The 22,255-nt window shown below is 39.7% G+C and overlaps 1 protein-coding gene across 12 annotated transcripts in view; it reads right to left on the bottom strand.

The window, feature by feature from the left end:
• The window catches only part of ZNF169 (zinc finger protein 169), a 67,036-nt gene that overhangs the window by 6,102 nt on the left and 38,679 nt on the right, over positions 1-22,255 (bottom strand). For 5 of the 12 annotated variants that reach the window (XM_036113711.2, XM_036113710.2, XM_078062152.1 and 2 more), the window contains one exon: positions 16,650-16,741. The exons of 5 other annotated variants lie outside the window; for them this stretch is intronic. In XM_036113711.2, coding sequence (XP_035969604.1) covers positions 16,650-16,710 — 61 coding nt within the window. In that variant the 5' untranslated portion in view covers positions 16,711-16,741. Of the gene's footprint in view, positions 1-7,559; positions 7,663-16,649; positions 16,742-22,255 lie in introns of all 12 variants that reach the window. 2 more of the 12 variants (XM_078062151.1, XM_078062150.1) reach the window with 1 other exon arrangement.

Raw genomic sequence — 22,255 nt, 5'->3', positions numbered from 1 at the left:
CTGCAGCCAAAAATACTTTATATCCAGCAAAGCCATCATTCAGAATAGGAGAGATAAAGAGTTTCCCAGACGAAAACTACAGTAGTCTGTGACCACTAAGCTAGTGTAGAAGAAATATTAAAGGGAACACTTTCAGTGGAAAGGAAAGATGATAAGTTAGGGTGTGAAAAGTAAAAAACACACAAAAGCAGTAAAAGTATTTCTGTAAATGTCAGTCAAGGGATTAGTAAAATAAAAGGATGTAAACTAGGACAGCATATACCGAAAACATGGAGGGGCGGGAAGGAGTAAAGAATGACCATCAGCATAAAATAGACTGCTGTATGCAGAAGATGTTATATATAAATCAAATGGTAAAGACAAATCAACAGTAATAGATAAGCAAAACATGAAGAATCTAAGCATATCACTAAAGAAAACCAACAAACCATGAAAGAAAAAGAAGAATCAGGAAAAAAAGCTACAAATACAACCACAAAACAGGTAACAAACTGGCAATACAGATCTATCAATAATTACTTTCAATGTAAATGTACTAAATGCTCCACTCAAAAGACATAGTGTGACAGATTAAAAAAAAAAAAAAAATCTGTAAGCTGCCTACCAGAGACTCATTTCAGACCTAAAGACACATGAAGATTGAAAGTCTTGAGGGGAGGGCGCCTGGGTGGCTCAGATGGTTAAGCGTCTGCCTTCGGCTCAGGTCACGATCCCAGGGTCCTGGGATCAAGTCCCGCATCGGGCTCCTTGCTCAGCAGGGAGTCTGCTTCTCCCTCTCCCTCTGCCTCTCCCCCTCCTTGTTCTCTATCTGTCTCTCTCGCAAATGCATAAATAAAATCTTAAAAAAAAAAAAAAAAAAAAGAAAGTCTTGAGGGGAAGGAGATCATGCAAATGGATGTCAAAAGAAGGGTGGGTAGCAGTACTTACATCAGACAAAATAGACTATAAAAGTCTGTAAAAAGAGACAAAGAAGGATACTATATAATAGTAAAGGAGGCAATCCAACAAGTAGATACAACAATTGTAAATGGTTATGTACCCAACATGGCAGCACCCAAATATATAAAAGAGTTAAGAACAAACAGTAGGGGACTTTAACACCCACTTACATCAATGGACAGATCATCCAAACAAAAGCAACAAGGAAACAGTGGCTTTGATTGGCACATGGAAACAGATGGATTTAACATATATTCAGAACATTCCATTCTAAAACAGCAGAATACACATTCTTTTCAAGTGCACATGGAACATCCTCCAGAACAGATCATATATTAGGCCACAAAACAAGCCTCAACAAATTCAAAAAGATTGAAGTCATCCCATGCATCTTTTCTGACCATAACAGTATGAAACTAGAAATCAACCATAAGAAAAAATCTGGAAAGACCACAGATACATAAGGGTAAATAACATGCTACTAAACAATGAATGGGTCAACTGAGAAATCAAAGAATAAATCAAAAAGTATATGGAAACAAATGAAAACATAATGGTCCAAAACCTTTGGGCATGCAGCAAAAGCTGTTCTAAGAGGAAAGTATATGCAATAAGCCCTACCTGAAGAAGCAAGAAAAATCTCAACCTAACGTTACCAGAGCTAGAAAAAGAACAAAACACCACCCAAAACCAGCAAAGGGAAGGAAATAATAAAGGTTAGAGCAGAAATAAATGATACAGAAACCAAAAAAACGAGCTGGTTCTTTGAAAACATCAAGAAAATTGACAAACCCCTAGTCAGACTCATCAAAAAGCAAAACAAAACAAACTCAAAATTAGAAATGAAAGAGGAGAAATAACAACCAACATCACAGAAATACAGTTGTTAAAAAGAGTATTATGAAAAACTATATGCCAACAAATTAGACAACCTAGAAGAAATGGATAAATTCCTAGGAACATATAACCTACCAAAACTGAAGCAAGAAGAAATAGAAAACTTGAAGAAACCAGTTAGCAGTAAGGAGATTGAATCAGTAACCAAAAAACTTCAACAAACAAAAGTCCAGGACCAGACAGCTTCACTGTTGAATTCTATCAGAGATTTTTTTTAAAGATTATTTGAGAGAGAGAGAGCACAGAGGGAGAAAGAAAAGCAGACTCCCCACTGAGCAGAGAGCCCGAGGCAGGGTTTGATCCCAGGATCCTGAGATCAAGACCTGAGCCAAAGGCAGACACTTAACCAACTCAGCCACCAAGGTGCCCCTCTACCAAAGATCTGAAGAATAGTTAACCTTGGGGCAGCTGGGTGGCTCAGCTGGTTAAGCGTCTGCCTTTGGCTTGGGTCATGATCCCAGGGTCCTGGGATTGAGACCCGCGTCGGGCTCCATACTCAGCGGGGAGCCTGTTTCTTCCTCTCCTTCTGCCTGCTGCTCCCCCTGCTTGTGCTCTCTCTCTCTGTCAAATAAATAAAATCTATTTAAAAAAATACTTAACCTATTCTTCTCAAATTCATTCTATGAGGCCAGTATCACCCTGATACCAAACCAGATAAAGACACCATCACAAAAGGGAACTACAGGTCAGTATCTCTGATGAACATAGATATAAAAATCCTTCACAAAATATTAGCAAAGAGAATCCAAGAATACATTTAAAAAATCATTCACGATGGGGAAGAAAAGATGGCGGAGGAGTAGGGGACCCTATTTCAACTGGTCCCCGGAATTGAGCTGGATATCTACCAGACCACTCTGAGCACCCACGAAACCAGCCTGAGATGTAAGAAGATCTGGATCTCTACAAACAGAATATCGCAGGCGGTTGGTTTCGAGGTAGGAAGCGCGGAGCCGTGATTCCGCTGGCAGATGTCAGGATAAACGGCAGCGGGAGAGAGCCTGGCCGTGAGGATCCTACACCGCCGGTGAGTGACAGCCTCGCTCGCTGGGGACGGGGCACAGACTCGCAGACCGGTAGTGGCAGGGAAAGGACTTTAGGGCAGCCCCCGAGACGGAAACCCAGAGTGGCGGGGTCGCACATATGAACTGGGAGTAGCTGGCGGTTTTAGAAGCACAAAGGGCAGAGATGTGCCCCAAACTGGAGGCAGGACTGGGAGCGCTGCAGAGGGGCGCACAACCCAGGACGCTGCAGTTTATAGCAGCACGGACAGAAATGGAGACAGTGTGGCCTGGAGAGCTCACTGAAGAACAGACTGCAGTCTCTCTGCTCTGAGGCAGAGGGTTGGAAATGGTCTCTTCTGCTCTGACTCACGGAAGAGACACGGAGAACCGCCAGGGAAAGCCGCCAGAGAACAAAAGCCCCCAAAACTGATTCCCGCTGAGCCCATTCCCCTGCCACAGGGGGGCAGGGCAAATCCGCCCAAATAGGGTTGCCTGAGTAACAGTGCGGCAGGCCCCTCCCCCAGAAGACAGGCTGAGAGAACAAGAGGCTGACAACCCTAAGGTCCCTTTAAAACAGGTGCATCTTGCTGGGGTTCTGGTCAATAATTTGGACTCTATACATTCCCTCATCCACCCATCAACAGAATGACTAGGAGGAGGAACCCCCAAAATAGAAAAGACTCAGAGATTATGACTTATGCTGCAGATTTACAAATGGATGCAGATATACCAAGATATCAGAGAGGGAATTCAGGCTAGCAATTGTGAAGACAATAGCTAGATTGGAGAAATCAATTAATGGCAACATAGAGTCTCTAAGGGCAGAAATGAAAGCTGAACTAGCAGAACTTAAAAATGCTATCAATGAGATCCAATCCAATCTAGATAATCTAACGGCTAGGGTAAGTGAGGCTGAAGAATGAATAAGGGACCTGGAAGACAATATAATAGATAAAAAGGGAAGAGAGGAGGCCAGGGAAAAACAACTCAGAATCCATGAAAATAGACACAGAGAAATAAGTGACACCATGAAGCGTTCCAATGTCAGAATAATTGGAATCCCAGAGGGAGTGGAGAGAGAGAGGACTAGAAGATGTATTTGAGCAAATCATAGCTGAGGACTTCCCTAATCTGGGGAATGAAACAAACATTTGCATCCTAGAGGCAGAGAGGACCCCTCCCAAGATCAAGGAAAACAGGCCTACACCCCAGCATGTAATAGTAAAACTTGCAAATCTTAGAACCAAGGAAACCATCTTTTTTTTTTTTTTTTAAAGATTTTATTTATTTATTTGAGACAGAGAGAATGAGAGAGAGAGCACATGAGAAGGGGGAGGGTCAGAGGGAGAAGCAGGCTCCCTGCCGAGCAGGGAGCCCGATGTGGGACTCGATCCAGGGACTCCAGGATCATGACCTGAGCCGAAGGCAGTCGCTTAACCAACTGAGCCACCCAGGCGCCCACCAAGGAAACCATCTTAAGGGCAGTTAGAGGGAAGAGATTCCTTATGTACAGAGGGAGGAACATCAGAATAACGTCAGACCTATCCACAGAGACCTGGCAGACCAGAAAGGCCTGGCAAGACATATTCAGGGTACTAAACAAGAAAAACATGCAGCCAAGAATACTTTATCCAGCAAGGCTTTCATTTAGAATGGATGGAGAGATGCAGAGCTTCCAAGACTGGCAGAAACTGAAAGAGTATGTGACCACTAAGCCGGCCCTGCAAGAAATATTAAGGAGGGTTCTATAAAAGGAGAAAGACCCCAAGAGTGATATACAACAGAAATTTACAGGGACAATCTACAAAAACGTCTTCACAGGCAACATGATGACAATTAATTCATATCTTTCAATAATCACGCTCAACGTGAATGGCCTAAATGCTCCCATAAAACGGCACAGGGTTGCAGACTGGATAAAAAGACAGAACCCATCCATATGCTGTCTACAAGAGACTCATTTTGAACCTAAAGATACATCCAGACTGAAAGTGAAGGGATGGAGATCCATCTTCCATGCCAACGGACCTCAAAAGAAAGCTGGGGTAGCAATTCTTATATCAGGCAAATTAGATTTTAAACTAAAGTCTGTAATTAGAGAGACAGAAGGACACTGTATCATTCTTAAAGGGTCTATCCAAGAAGAAGATCTAACAATTGTAAATATCTATGCCCCCAACATGGGAGCAGCCATCTACATAAGCCAACTGTGAACCAAAACAAAGAGTCATATTGATAACAATACGTTAATTGTAGGAGACCTCAATACTCCTCTCTCAGCAATGGACAGATCATCTAAGCAGAAAATCAACAAGGAAACAAGAGCTTTGAATGATACACTGGACCCAATGGACCTCATAGATATTTACAGAACATTCCACCCTAAAACAACAGAATACTCATTCTTCTCGAGCACACATGGAACTTTCTCCAGAACAGACCACATACTGGGTCACAAATCAGGTCTCAACCGATACCAAAAAATAGAGATTATTCCCTGCATCTTCTCAGAACACAATGCTTTAAAACTGGAACTCAATCACAAGAAAAAAATTTGGCAGAAATTCAAACACTTGGAAGCTAAAGACCACTCTGCTCAAGAATGTTTGGGTCAACCAGGAAATCAAAGAATAACTTAAACAATTCATGGAAATCAATGAGAACGAAAACACATCGGTCCAAAACCTATGGGATACTGCAAAGGTGGTCCTAAGGGGGAAATACACAGCTATCCAAGCCTCACTCAAAAAAATAGAAAAATCCCGAATTCACCAACTAACTCTCCACCTTAAAGAATTAGAGAAAAAGCAACAAACAATGCCTAAGCCACACATTAGAAGAGAAATAGTTAAGATTAGAGCAGAGATCAATGAATTAGAAACCAGAAACACAGTCAATTAGATCAACGAAACTAGAAGTTGGTTATTTGAAAGAATAAGATCGATAAACCACTGGCCAGACTTATCCAAAAGAAGAGAAAGGACCCAAATTAATAAAATTAAAAATGAAAGGGGAGAGATCACGACTAACACCAAGGAAATAGAAACAATTATTAGAAATTCTTATCAACAACTATACACCAATAGACTGAGCAATCTGGATGAAACGGATGCCTTCCTGGAAACCTATAAGCTGCCAAGACTGAAACAGGAAGAAATCGACAACCTGAATAGGCCAATAACCAGTAACGAGATTGAAGCAGTGATCAAAAACCTCCCAAAAACCAGAGTCCAGGGCCTGATGGATTCCCTGGGGAATTCTACCAAACATTCAAAGAAGAAATAATACCTACTCTCCTGAAGCTGTTTCAAAAAACAGAAACAGAAGGAAAACTTCCAGACTCATTCTATGAGGGCAGCATTACCTTAATCCCCAAACCAGGCAAAGACCCCATCAAAAAGGAGAATTTCAGACCGATATCCCTGATGAATCTGGATTCCAAAATCCTCAACAAAATCCTAGCTAATAGGATCCAACAATACATTAAAAGGATCATCCACCACGACCAAGTGGGATTTATCCCCGGGATGCAAGGGTGGTTCAAGATTTGCAAATCAATCAGTGTGATAGAACACATTAATAAGAGGAGGGAGAAGAACCATATGGTCCTCTCAATTGTTGCAGAAAAAGCATTTGACAAAATACAACATCCTTTCCTGATTAAAACGCTTCAGAGCATAGGGATAGAGGGAACATTCCTCAAGTTCATAAAATCCATCTATGAAAAACCCACAGTGAATATCATCGTCAATGGGGAAAAGCTGAGAGCCTTTCCCTTAAGATCAGGAACACGTCAAGGATGCCCACTCTCGCCACTACTGTTCAACATAGTACTAGAAGTCCTAGCAACAGCAATCAGACAACAAAAAAGAAATAAAAGGTATTCAAATTGGCAAACAAGAAGTCAAACTCTCTCTTTTCGCAGACGACATGATACTTGATGTGGAAAACCCAAAAGACTCCACCCCCAAATTACTAGAACTCATACAGCAATTCAGTAATGTGGCAGGATACAAAAGCAATGCACAGAAATCAGTTGCTTTCTTATCCACTAACAACACAACTGCAGAAAGAGAAATTAGAGAAACTATTCCATTTACAATAGCACCAAAAACCATAAGATACCTCGGAATAAACCTAACCAAAGAGGTAAAGGATCTATACTCTAGGAACTACAGAACACTCATGAAAGAAATTGAAGAAGACACAAAAAGATGGAAAAATATTCCATGCTCATGGATTGGAAGAATAAACATTGTTAAAATGTCTATGCTACCCAGAGCAATCTATACCTTCAATGCCATCCTGATCAAAATTCCAATGACATTTTTCAAAGTGCTGGAATAAACAATCCTAAAATTTGTATGGAATCAGAAAAGACCCCGAATCGCCAAGGAAATGTTGAAAAAGAAAAACAAAGTTGGGGGCATCACGTTGCCTGATTTCAAGCTATATTACAAAGCTGTGATCACCAAGACAGCATGGTACTGGCACAAAAACAGACATATAGACCAATGGAACAGAATAGAAAGCCCAGATATGGACCCTCAACTCTATGGTCAACTAATCTTTGACAAAGCAGGAAAAAACATGCAATGGAAAAAAGACAGTCTCTTCAATAAATGGTGCTGGGAAAATTGGACAGCCACATGCAGAAGAATGAAACTCGACCATTCTCTAACACCATTCACAAAGATAAACTCAAAATGGATGAAAGACCTCAATGTGAGACAGGAGTCCATCAAAATCGTAGAGGAGAACATAGGCAGTAACCTCTTTGACATCAGCCACAGCAACTTCTTTCAAGATACAGCTCCAAAAGCTAGTGAAACAAAAGCAAAAATGAACTTTTGGGACTTCATCAAGATAAAAAGCTTCTGCACAGCAAAGGAAACAGTCAACAAAACAAAGAGGCAACCCACAGAATGGGAGAAGATATTTGCAAATGACACCACAGATAAAGGGCTGGTATCCAAGATCTATAAAGAACTTCTCAAACTCAACACCCAAAAAACAAATAATCAAGTCAAAAAATGGGCAGATGATATGAACAGACATTTCTCCAAAGAGGACATTCAAATGGCTAACAGATATGAAAAAAGTTCATCATCATTAGCCATCAGGGAAATTCAAATCAAAAGCACACTGAGATACCACCTTACTCCAGTTAGAATGGCAAAAATGGACAGGGAAAGAAACAACCAATGTTGGAGAGGTGGAGAAAGAGGAACCCTCTTACACTGTTGGTGGGAATGCAAGTTGGTATAGCCACTTCGGAAAACAGTGTGGAGGTGCCTCAAAAAATTAAAAATAGAGCTACCCTATGACCCAGTAATTGCACTCCTGGGTATTTACCCCATAGACACAGATGTAGTGAAAAGAAGGGACACGCACCCCAATGTTCATAGCAGCAATGTCTGCAATAGCCAAACTGTGGAAAGAGCCGAGATGCCCTTCAACAGATGAATAGATAAAGAAGATGTGGTCCATATATACAATGGAATATTACTCAGCCATCAGAAAGGATGAATACCCAACTTTTATATCAACATGGATGGGACTGGAGGAGATTATGCTAAGTGAAATAAGCAGAGAAAGTCAATTATCATATGGTTTCACTTATTTATGGAACATAAGGAATAGCATGGAGGACATTAGGAGAAGGAAGGAAAAAATGAAGGGAGGGAAATCGGAGGGAGAGATGAACCATGAGAGACTATGGACTCTGAGAAACAAACAGGGCTTTAGAGGGGAGGGGATTTGGTTAGCCCGGTGATGGGTATTAAGGAGGGCATGTACTGCATGGAGCACTGGGTGTTATACGCAAACAATGGATCGTGGATCACTACATCAAAAACTAATGATGTATTGCGGCGCCTGGGTGGCTCAGTCGTTAAGCATCTGCCTTCGGCTCAGGTCATGATTCCAGGTCCTGTGATCAAGCCCCGCATCAGGCTCCCTGTTCGGCGGGAAGCCTGCTTCTCCCTCTCCCACTCCCCCTGCTTGTATTCCCTCTCTCGCTGTCTCGCTCTCTGTCAAATAAATGAATAAAATCTAAAAAAAAAAACAAAACAACTAATGATGTATTGTATGGTGACTAACATAATAAAATCTAAAAAAAAAAAATCATTCACCACGATCAAGTCAGATTTATTCCTGAGATGCAAGGGTGATTCAATATTTGTAAATCAATCAATGTGATATATCACATCAATAAGAGAAAGTATAAAAACTGTATGATCATTTCTGTAGTCTCAGAAAAAGCATTTGTACAGCATTCATAATAAAAACCCTCAACAAAGTAGGGTTAGAGGGAACATACTTCAACATAATGAAGGCCATATAAGAAAAATATATATGAGCTAACATCATGCTCAATGGGGAAAAAACTGACTGCTTTTCCCCTAAGGGCAGGAACAAGACAAGGATGTCCACTCTCCCCACTTTTATTCATATTGGATGTACTAGCCACAGCAATTCATATTGGATGTACTAGCCACAGCAATATATAGAGATAAAAGGAATCCAAATTGGTAAGGAAGAAGTAAAAATTTCACTACTTGCAGATGACATGAGACTGTATATAGAAAACCCTAAGTACTCCACCAAAATTCAGTAAAGTTGCAGGATACAATATCAATTTGGAGAAATGTACTGCATTTCTATACACCGATAATAAAGCAACAGAAAGAAAAATTAAGAAAATCCCATTTACAATTGCTCCCAAAATAGTAAGATACCTATGAATAAACCTAACCAAAGAGGTGAAAGACCTGTACTGTGAAAACTATAAAACACCAATGAAAGATAATGAAGACAATGCAAGGAAATGGAAAGATTCTATACTCCTAGACTGGAAGAACAATATTGTTAAAAATGTCTATACATTTAATGCAATCCCTATCAAATACCAACATCATTTTTCACAGAACAATCCTGAAATTTATATGGCACCACAAAAGACCCCAAATTGACAAAGCAGTTTTGAAAAAGAAAAGCAAAGTTGGAGGTATCATAATTCCAGACTTGAAGTTATATTACAAAAGTTGTAGTAATCAAAATAGTCTGGTACTGGCACAGAAACAGACATATAGATCAATGAAACAGAGTACAGAACCCAGAAATAAACCCACAATTATGGTCAGTTAATCTGTGATAATGCAGGAAAGAATATACAATGGGATATTCTCTTCAACAAATGGTGTTGGGAAAACTGGTCAGCTACATGCAAAAGAATGAAACTAGACCACTTTCTTACACCATACACGAAAATAAACTCAAAATGGATTAAAGACCTAAATGTGAGACCTGAAACCATAAAAAATGCTAGAAGACAGCACAGGCAGTAATGTCTCTGACAGTGGCTGTAGGAGCATTTTCCTAGAAATGTCTCCTGAGGCAAGGGAAATAAAAGCAAAACTAAACTATTGGGACAACATCAAAATAAAAAAGCTCTGCACAGCAAAGGAAACAATTAAAAAAAAAAACTAAACTAAAAGGCAACCTACTGAATGGGGATATATATTGGCAAGTGACCTATGCAGTAAAGGGTTAGTGTCCAAAATATATAAGGAGCTTACAAAACTCAACACCCAAAAAACAAATAATCCAATGGGCAGAAGACATGAACAGACATTTCTCCAAAGAAGACATCCAGATGGCCAAAAGACAGATGAAAAGATGCTCAACATCACTGATCATCAGGGAAATGCAAATCAAAACCATGATGAGATATCACTCATACCTGTCAGAATGGCTAAAATCAAAACCCAAGAAACAACAGGTGTTGGCAAGGATGTTGAGAAAAAGGAACCAACCTTCTAGCACTGTTTGGTGGGAATACAAATTGATGCAGCCACTGTGGAAAACAGTATGGAAGTTCCTCAAAATTGAAAAACAGAACTACCATATGATCCAGCAATTGCACCACTAGGTATTTACCCAAAGAATACAAAAATACTGATTCAGAGGGATACATGGACCTCAATGTTTACAGCAGCATTATTTACAACAGCCAAATTACGGAAACAGCCCAGGTGTTCATTGATAGATGAATGAATAAAGAAGATGTTATATGTATGTGTATGTGTATATATGTGTGTGTATATATATACATTGTTATATGATGTTATATGTATATAGACATACACACAATGGGATATTATTCGGCCACAAAGAAGAATGATATCTTGTCATTTGCAATGACATGGATGGAGCTACAGAGTATAATGCTAAGTGAAATAAGTCAGTCAGAAAAAGACAAATACCAATGTGATGTCACTCATATGTGGACTTTAATAAAACAAATGAGCAAAGGAAAAAAAGAGACAAACCAAGAAAGAGACTCTTAACTGTAGAGAACAAACTGATGGTCCCAGAGGGGAGGTGAGTGGGGGGATAGGGTTAAATGGGTGTTGGGGATTAAGGAGGGCACTTGTGATAAGCACAGGATGATATATGGAATTACTGAATCACTTGATTATACACCTGAAACTAATATAACACTGTGATAACTAAATGGAATTTAAATAAATCTAAATAAAAATAACTATGTAACTTACTACAGATTTCTTTAGTGATTTTTTTTTCCTACAAGAAAGAGATGGAGTAACTTACCAGAGTGTTCCATCTGCCTTCTCCTTGGCTTGCTTATATCCCCACTGGGTGATAAAGCTTTCAGTGTGGAGGAAGCACTTCTGTGTGTCTTCCCTATTAAATATGGTGGCTGATTTAAATACAGTTAGCATCACTTATGGAAGCCATAGCTTCATTCATCATAATGTTTTTTTCTTTTTTTATCATAATTTTCATGCCTATCTAGTAATGTGGCAAATTTTAACTAAAAGCTGTTTAGAATTACAATGCCCACCTTGGGAATCTAAAATTTAACATGCTTTCAAACAAGCAGAAGTTCTAGAATAAAAGAAATAAAAATAAAATTTTACAGGGGTGCCTGGGTGGCTCAGTTGGTTAAGCGTCCAACTCAGGTCATGATCTCAGAGTTTTGAGATCAAGCACCCCATCAGGCTCCGTGCTGGGTGTGGAGCCTGCTTAAGGCTCTCACTCTCCCTCTGCTCCTCCCCCATCCTCTCTTTTTCTCTCTCTCCCCCTCTTTAAAAAATAAAAATAAAAAATAAAATTTTACCAACAGAATGGTTAATCGTAACATTTTTTAGGATGTAAAAGAAAATTAAGCAGTTCATAAATTCTGTTAAAATCTCCAACTGCTCTTGTGCTAAGTGACTTTTTAGACCACTAAATACTTCAGTAATTGTACATGAACTCAAAACTTTACAAAAGAAAGAGAAAAAAACAATCAATGCCTAATGGTTCCTTAAAGAAAATTTTCCTTCTGAAGCTGCTGTTGAGGAATGAAAAGTATAGCTGTGGGTTAAGTGAATGGTCTTAGACACTGGCCCTTGAGAGAAGGCATGCTGGGCATTTCACTGCTTTCAAACAAGTTTCAGAATTCTGTGACATTGGTGCACAAGTAAAAGGGAGATGTTTTCAACATTAATCACAATCCCTGGAGATCGGACAACTTTCATAATATGCCATGTCCGTGACTTCTTAAGGTAAAAAGCTTAAGTCACTGATCATAGACCTTTCTTCTCTTCTAATACAAGCACTTCAGGCTATAAATGTCCCTATTAGCACACACATTTAAAAGATCTAAAGAGTGGGTTACAAGACTTGATAAGATGTAAATTATCTATAGGTACACTAAAATTTCAATAGTAAACACTACCCAGGTGTTCTTTCTCTCTCCGTTTTTCCTTCATCCCTCCCTTGCTGCCTCCTTTCCCTTCTTTTTCCTTTCCCTTTTTTTCCTTTGTTGTTTTTTTTTTTTTTTTTAAAGAGAAGCTGATCCTAAAATTTAAGTGGAAATGCAGAGGACCTACATTACCCAAAGCAATCTTTAAAAAGAAAAACTTACACTACCTGACTTCAAGACTTCTGATGGTCCTACAGTAATAGACAGTGTGGTTAAGGAGAGGCCTATTAATGGGAAGAAATAAAACTGAAAGTGTAAAACAGACCCACCCTTAGCCAGTCACTGGATTTTCAACAAAGCAATTTAAGGAGGGGAAGGCAAGTCTTTTTAGCAAATGATGCTAGAGCCACTGGGTATCTATATGAATGAGAAAAACCTTGATCCCTGCCTCACACTGTACACAAAAGTTATTTCAAGATGGATCACAGATTTAAATGTAAAAGCTAAAACTATACAGCATTTAGAAAATATAGATTATCTTCATGACAATAAAAATTTAAAAGAAAAATTAGACTTCCTCAAAATTAAACATCTGCTCATCAAAATTAACTTAAAAAAATAAACAGAAGAGTTTCAGACTAAGAAAAATTTTTGCAAATGTACATATGACAAAGAACTGGTGGCCAGAATTAATAAAGAACTCCCAGAGCTCAACAATTTTAAAAATGCAACAAACTGGAAGCTGGAAGAAGATTTGAATGGCTATTTCACAAAGTAAGGTATATGATATATATGTGAATGATCAAAAAGCAAAAGTACTCAACACTTAACCATCAGGGAAATTGAAATTAAAGCCCCCATTAGATAGCACTACATATCCATCACAGATATGATGAAAACTGTCAGGATGTGAGACAATAGGAACTCTCTTCTCATATGTTCATGGAAGTGAAAAATGGTACAACCACTTTGAGAAATGGTCACTTCTCATAAAACTACATATACTGTAGCCTTGTGACCCAGTGTATCAGGTTGAATGGTATCCCACCAAAATTCAGTGACCCAGTGTATCAGGTTGAATGGTATCCCACCAAAATTCAGGTCTACCTGGAACATGTGAATGTGGACTTATTTTGAAATCAGGTGTTTGCAGATGTGATGAAGTTAAGATGAGGTCATACTAAATTAGGGTGAGTCTTAATTCAACAACTGGCATCCTTACAAGGAGAGAGAGACTTGGATACAGAGATACATAGAAGGAAGAAAGGCACAGACTAGAGTGACACAGCAACAAGCCAAGGAATGCTAAGGATTGCCAGCAACCACCAGAAGCCAGGAGAGAGGTGAGGAACAGATCTCCCTCAGAACCTCCAGAAGGAACCAACCCTGCCAACAGGTTGATTTTGAACTCCCATCTTCTAAACTGTGAGAGAGTAGATTTCTTTTGTTTAAGCCTCTCAGTTTGTGGTAATTTGTTACAGCAAGGCTAGGAAACTAATACACCCAAACTTACTCTAGGTATTCATCTAAAGGAAATGAAAACATAGGTTTACCAAAACAAAAAACCTAGCATAAGAATACCAATAACAAGTTTTTCACAATAACTAAGGACTAGAAGCCATTAGGGTGTCTACCAAAGAGAATGTATAAACAGTTGTATATTTATGTGATGGGATGCCACTCAGCATTAAAAAGGAAAAAATTGGGGTGCCTGGGTGGCTCAGTTGTTGAGTGTCTGCCTTCAGCTCCAGTCACGATCCCAGGGTCCTGAGATCGAGCCCCGCATCAGGCTCCCTGCTTGGTGGGAAGCCTGCTTCTCCCTCTCCCACTCCCCCTGCTTGTGTTCCTGCTCTCGGTATCTCTGTCAAATAAATAAATAACATCTTTAAAAAATAAATAAAAAGGAAAAGACTACTGATGTATGCAACAGCATGGATGAAGCTCAGAAACTATACTGAAAGAAGCCTACACAAGAGTATGTATGATTCCATTCATGCAAAATTGTACAGTGGGAAAAATTAATCTATGATAAAATAAAATCAAGACCAGTGACACCTCGGAGGGATAGGGTTGAGGGTTTACTGGGATGGGCCAGAAGGGAGCTATCTGGGATGGTAGTAATCTGTTGTTTGATAAAGTTTGGGTTGTAGAGATGTACAAATTGTTTGTACTCATACACTAGCAAACTTAAGATTTTGCATTTCCTGTAAGTAAATTCCACCTAAATAGAAGAAATACAGTACTCTAGGTAATGATACACATCTACCCATTGCTCCCAGGGTCAACCACTTTTCATGGCTCTGATTAGCTGAGATGAAATGCTAGGGATTGCCCTCTTAAGATGTGGTATCTGAAGATGCTTAGGTGGACACCCTAGACCTGAGTCCATGGGTCTCTGCCTGCCAACCACCCACATGAGCCAACCCAGGAGGAGACTTGTCCCTTTCCTCTCACTTGTTAGACTGTCTTTGCCAGGTCCGCTCAGTGGTCAGATCAGATCTTAAGACACACTAACACCTGTCAACCACTCTTGAGGGATAGAGGGTGTCTAAGTAAAGAGAATGAACAGAAATGCAAGGACATGCCATGAAGACCTAACAAAATGACAGCAACAGCCACCCATGACCAGGGCCTTATAAGCTCTTTACCTACCCATAGGGAGAATACCAGTCTCTTTTCCAAGAAGAGTAAAGCCTTAATACAGAGCTCTTACTCAGATATGCTCAGCTATCCAGCTCTCCCTGAGAGGAACTGCTTACACTAAACTCATCACTCTTACTAATCAAGGAGATATTGCTAGAAATCTGCTGGAATGGCCAAAATAAAAAGTAGTGCTGATACCAGATGCGGGCAAGAAGGTGGAGAAACGATCACTCAAACATTGCTAGTGGGAACTTAAATGGTGTACCCATGAGTATTGCACTTTTTTACAAAACTAAACATTTATTTACCATGTGACTCAGCAACTGCACTCTTGACCATTTATCCCAGAAAGAAGACATTATATTCACACAAAAACCTGTATGGAAATGTTCAAAGCACCTTCATCTATAATAGCCAAAAACAAAACAATCCAAATGTCCTTCAGTGGGTGAATGGTTTAACAAACTGAGGTACTTTCATACTATGGAATACTACTCATCAGTAAAAGGAATGAAGTATTGGTACATACTAAGTTTGGGTGGATCTCAAGAGAACTACACTGAAAGGCATTCCCAAAATGTAACATACTATATGACTTCTTTTATATAACATTCTTGAAGTAACTAAAATCATAGAGACAGAGAACAGATTAGTGGTTGGCAGAGGAAGACGGGGGAGGAGGGCGGGGGGAGTTGGCTGTGACTATACAAGAGCAGCACAAGGCATGCCTGTGATGTAACTGTTCTGTATCTTTGAATATAGTGGCAGTTACAGGAATATGGGATAACATTTCATAGAACTAAATATATACTCCACACACACAAAAGAGTGAAGGTAAAACTGGTGAAATCTGAATAAGGTCAGTGCATTGTGTTAACAAAAATAAAAGGCTGTTTTAAAAAAAAAAACGTCATTTACCTCATATATGGAATTTAAGAATCAAAACAGATGGACACAGGAGGAAGGAAAAAAAGGGGAAGCAAACCATAAGAGACTCTTGACAATAGAGAACAAACAGGGTTGCTGGAGGGGAGGTGGGTAGGAAATGGGCTAAATGGGTGATGGGTATTATGGAGGGCACTTGTGATAAACACTGGGTGTTATATGTAAGTGATGAAACCAATATTACACTATATGTTAACTAGCTAGAATTTAAATAAAACTTGAAACATTAAAAAAACAGGTTGCACTTGCTGAGATGAGTACAGGGTGAAGTATGGAATTCCTGAATCACTACATTGTACACCTGAAACTACTATAACACTGTATGTTAACTAAAATTAAAATAAAAAACTTAAAAAAAAATGAAAGACTAAAAAACCCCACATATGATCACCTCAAAAGATGCCCAAAAAACATTTGACAAAATCCAACATCCATTCCCAATAAAAACTCTCAGCAAACAGGAATAAAAATTTGTTGTGCTCATAAAGGGGAGCTATAAAACTTACACTTAGGAGAAAGCATTCCCCAAAAGATCAGGAACAAGGAAAGGATGTCCACTCTCACCATTTAAATTCATCATTGCACTGGATGGTCTCGCCTGTGCAATGAGGCAAGAAAAAGAAATGAAAGATATACTGAATGTAAAGAAGTAAAACTTATTCACAAATAACATTATCATCTATATAGAAAATGCTATAGGATTTACCAAAAAAGCTACTAGGGCTAAAAAGTAAGTTTTGCAAGTTTACCAGATATAAGATCATTATCCATAAGTTAATTTTATTTCTCTGTACTTTCAACAGTTAAAAACTGAATTTTAAAATAGATTAAATAGTATCAAAAATATGAAACAGAGAGGGCTAAATCTGACAAGAGATGTGTAAGACCTGTGTACTAAAAATTATAAAACAAGGCTGACAAAAAGAAGTCCCATAAAAATGGAGACATATACTGCATTCACATATTGAGTAATACAGTGTTAATTACATGTAAATTATCACAAAATGAGGTAGATTTAACTCAATCCAAATCAAAATCCCAGTAGGCTTTTTTTTGTGAAAATTGCTGACTCTAAAATCCATATGGAAATGCAAAGAATCTAGAATAATAAAAACAAATTGAAAAGGGATATAATGTTGGAGATTTATACTGAGCTCCAGACTTATAAGGCTACATTAATCAAGACTATGTAGTAGTGGCATCAAGACAGACAAAGAAAGGAGTGGGGGGAAAAAAAGAGTCCAGGGATGCCTGGGTAGCTTTGTCAATTAAGTGTCCAGTTCTTTTTTTGTTTTTTTTTAAGACTTTATTTATTTATTTGACAGAGAGAGACACACCGAGAGAGGGAAGACAAGCAGGGGGAGTGGGAGAGTTCGGAGAAGGAGGCTCCCTGCTGAACAGGGAGCTCAATGTGGGGCTTGATCCCAGGACCTTGGGATCATGACCTGAGCCGAAGGCAGATGCTTAACGACTGAGCCACCCAGGCACCCCTAAGTGTCCAATTCTTGATCTCAGCTCAGGTCTTGATTTCAGGGCTGTGAGTTCAAGCCCTATATTGGGTTCCACAATGGGCATGGAGCCAACTTAAAAAAAAAAAAGAGAGAGAAAGTCCAAATATAGACCCCATATACATCTGGTCAACTAATTTACCACAAGGGTAAACAGGCAATTCAATAAAGAATAGGTTGCCTTTTCAATAAATGGTGCTGGAAAATTTGGGCATTTGTATGCAAAAACAAACAAATATACTTAAATCCAGAGCTGGTACTAAGTATAAAAATTTATTCAAAATAGATTATAGAGCTAAATATAAAACAAAAATTATAACACTTCTAAAAGAAAAAAATATATGAAAATCTGTTTCAACTTAGATCAAAGATTTCTTAAATACACTACCAAAAGTAAAATCATTAGATAAAAAACTGAATATAAGCTTTCCCAAAATTAAGAATTCCTCTTTGAAAGACACTATTAAAAGAATGAGGGGGGGAGGAAACGATGGCGGAGGAGTAGGGGACCCTATTCCAGCTGGCCCCCGGAATTGAGCTGGATATCTACCAGACCACTTTGAACACCCACGAAATCAGCCTGAGATGTAAGAAGATATATCTGGATCTCTATAAACAGAATATCGCAGGGGGTTGGTTTTGAGGTATGAAGTGGGAAGCCATGATTCTGCGGGCACATATCAGAAGATAAACGGCAGGAGGAGGGAGCTGTGGGGACCCTACACCACTGGTAAGCGATAGCCTCCTGTGCTGGGGACTGGGCACAGACTCGCAGATTGGCAGTGGCAGGGAAAGGACTTTGGGCAGACCCCCGGATTGAAACCCAGAGCAGCAGGGCCGTGCGGGCAAACTGGGGGCGGCTAGCGGTTTTAGAAGCACAAAGGGCAGAGACGTGCCCCAACCTGGAGGCGAGGACTGGGAGCGCTGCTGAGGGGCGCACAACCCAGGACGCTACAGTTTATAGCAGCACAAACAGAAAAGGAGATAGTGTGGCCTGGAGAGTTCACTGAAGAACAGACTGTCATCTCTCTGCTCTGAGGCAGAGGGTTGGAAACGATCTCTTCTGCTCTGACTCTCGGCAAAGATGCGGTAAGCCACCAGGGAAAGCCGCCAGAGAACAAAAGCCCCAGAAAACCGGTTTTCACTGAGCCCATCCCCTGCCACAGGGGGCAGGGCAACTCTGCCCAAATAGGGTTGCCTGAGTAACAGCACGGCAGGCCCCTCGCCCAGAAGACAGGCGGGGAGAACAAGAGGCTGACAACCCTAAGGTCCCTATAAAACAGGTGCATCTTGCTTGGGTTGTGGTCAATAATTTGGACTCTGTACATTCCCTCAAACACCCCTCAACAGAATGACTAGGAGGAGGAACCCCCAAAATAGGAAGGACTCAGAGACTGAGACCTCTGCCACAGATTTACAAATGGATACAGATATAACCAAGATGTCAGAGATGGAATTCAGGGTAGCAATTGTGAAGACAATAGCGAGAATGGAGAAATTGATTAATGGCAACATAGAGTCTCTAAGGGCAGAAATGAAAGCTGAACTGGCAGAACTTAAAAATGCTATCAATGAGATCCAATCTAAACTACATAATCTGACAGCTAGGGTAAGCGAGGCAGAAGAAAGAATTAGTGATCTAGAAGACAAATTAATAGACAAGAAGGGAAGAGAGGAGGCCAGGGAAAAACAACTCAGAATCCATGAAAATAGAATCAGAGAAATAAGTGACACCATGAAACATTCCAATGTCAGAATTATTAGAATCCCTGAGGGGGTGGAGAGAGAGAGGGGACTAGAAGATATATTTGAGCAAATCATAGCTGAGAACGTCCCTAATCTGGAGAATGAAACATTTGTGTCCTAGACGCAGAAAGGACCCCTCCCAAGATCAAGGAAAACAGGCCAACACCCCATCATGTAATAGTAAAACTTGCAAATCTTAGAACCAAGGAAACTATCTTAAGGGCAGTTAGAGGGAAGAGATTCCTTACGTACAGAGGGAGGAACATCAGAATAAGGTCAGACCTATCCACAGAGACCTGGCAAGCCAGAAAGGCCTGCCAAGACATATTCAGGGTACTAAACGAGAAGAACATGCAGCCAAGAATACTTTATCCGGCAAGGCTGTCATTTAGAATGGATGGAGAGAGGCAGAGCTTCCAAGACTGGCAGAAACTGAAAGAATATGTGACCACTAAGCCGGCCCTGCAAGAAATATTAAGGGGGGGTTCTATAAAAGGAGAAAGATCCAAAAAGTGATATAGAACAAAAATTTACAGGGACAATCTATAAAAACAAGGTCTTCACAGTCAACATGACGACAATAAATTCATATCTTTCAATAATCACTCTGAATGTGAATGGCCTAAATGCTCCCTTAAAACAGCACAGGGTTGCAGATTGGATAAAAAGACAGGACCCATCCATATGCTGTCTAGAAGAGACTCATTCTGAACCTAAAGATACATCCAGACTGAAAGTGAAGGGATGGAGATCCATCTTCCATGCCAACGGACCCCAAAAGAAAGCTGGGGTAGCAATTCTTATATCAGACAAATTAGATTTTAAGCTGAAGAGTGTAGTTAGAGACACAGAAGGACACTATATCATTCTTAAAGGGTCTATCCATCAAGAAGATCTAACAACTGTAAATATCTACGCCCCCAACATGGGAGCAGCCATCTACATAAGCCAACTGTTAACCAAAATAAAGAGTCATATTGATAACAATACGTTAATTGTAGGAGACCTCAATACTCGTCTCTCAGCAACAGACAGATCTAAGCAGAAAATCAACAAAGAAACAAGAGCTTTGAATGACACACTGGATCTGACGGACCTCATAGATATATACAGAACATTCCACCCTAAAACAACAGAATACTCATTCTCCTTGAGCGCACATAGAACTTTCTCCAGAACAGACCACATACTGGGTCACAAATCTAAACCAGTATCAAAAGACTGAGATTATTCCCTACATCTTCTCAGACCATAATGCTTTAAAACTGGAACTCAATTACAAGAAAAAATCTGGAAGAAATTCAAACACTTGGAAGCTAAAGACCACTCTGCTCGAGAATGTCTGCGTCAACCAGGAAATCAAAGAAGAACTTAAACAATTCATGGAAACCAATGAGTACGAAAACACATCAGTCCAAAACCTATGGGATACTGCAAAGGCAGTCCTAAGGGGGAAATACACAGCTATCCAAGCCTCACTCAAAAAAATAGAAAAATCCCGAATTCACCAACTAACTCTCCACCTTAAAGAACTAGAGAAAAAGCAATAAACGATGCCTAAGCCACGCATTAGAAGAGAAATAATTAAGATTAGAGCAGAGATCAATGATTTAGAAACCAGAAACACAGTAGATCAATGAACTAGAAGCTGGTCCTTTGAAAGAATTAATAAGATCGATAAACCACTGGCCAGACTTATCCAAAGAAAAGAGAAAGGACCCAAATTAATAAAATTATGAATGAAAGGGGAGAGATCACAACTAACACCAAGGAAATAGAAACAATTATTAGAAATTCTTATCAACAACTATATGCCAATAAACTGAGCAATCTGGATGAAAGGGAGACCTTCCTGGAAACCTATAAGCTGCCAAGACTGAAACAGGAAGAAATCGACAACCTGAATAGGCCAATAACCAGTAACGAGATTGAAGCAGTGATCAAAAACCTCCCAAAAAACCAGAGTCCAGGGCCTGATGGATTCCCTGGGGAATTCTACCAAACATTCAAAGACGAAATAATACCTATTCTCCTGAAGCTGTTTCAAAAAACAGAAATAGAAGGAAAATTTCCAGACTCATTCTATGAGGGCAGCATTACCTTAATCCCCAAACCAGGCAAAGACCCCATCAAAAAGGAGAATTTCAGACCGATATCCCTGATGATTCTGGATTCCAAAATCCTCAACAAAATCCTAGCTAATAGGATCCAACAATACATTAAAAGGATCATCCACCACGACCAAGTGGGATTTATCCCCGGGATGCAAGGGTGGTTCAACATTTGCAAATCAATCAGTGTGATAGAACACATTAATAAGAGGAAGGAGAAGAACCATATGGTCCTCTCAATTGATGCAGAAAAAGCATCTGACAAAATACAGCATCCTTTCCTGACTAAAACTCTTCAGAGTAAAATCCATCTATGAAGAACCCACAGCGAATATCATCCTCACTGGGGAAAAGAGAGTCTTTCCCTTAAGATCAGGAACACATCAAGGATGCCCACTCTCACCACTATTGTTCAATACAGTACTAGAAGTCCTAGCAACAGCAATCAGACAACAAAAAGAAACAAAAGGTATTCAGATTCGCAAAGAAGAAGTCAAACTCTCTTTCTTCGCAGAGGACATGATACTTTATGTGGAAAACCCAAAAGACTCCACCCCCAAATTACTAGAACTCATACAGCAATTCAGTAATGTGGCAGGATACAAAAGCAATGCACAGAAATCAGTTGCTTTCTTATACACTAACAATGCAACTGTAGAAAGAGAAATTAGAGCAATGATTCCATTTACAATAGCACTAAAAACCGTAAGATAACCTGGGACTAAACCTTACCAAAGAGGTTAGGAT

Source organism: Halichoerus grypus, chromosome 14, assembly GCF_964656455.1.
Source record: "Halichoerus grypus chromosome 14, mHalGry1.hap1.1, whole genome shotgun sequence".
In the NCBI taxonomy this organism is placed as follows: domain Eukaryota; kingdom Metazoa; phylum Chordata; class Mammalia; order Carnivora; family Phocidae; genus Halichoerus; species Halichoerus grypus.
Note: the sequence above shows the minus strand (reverse complement) of the source record. Positions and strands in the feature narration are given on the sequence as shown.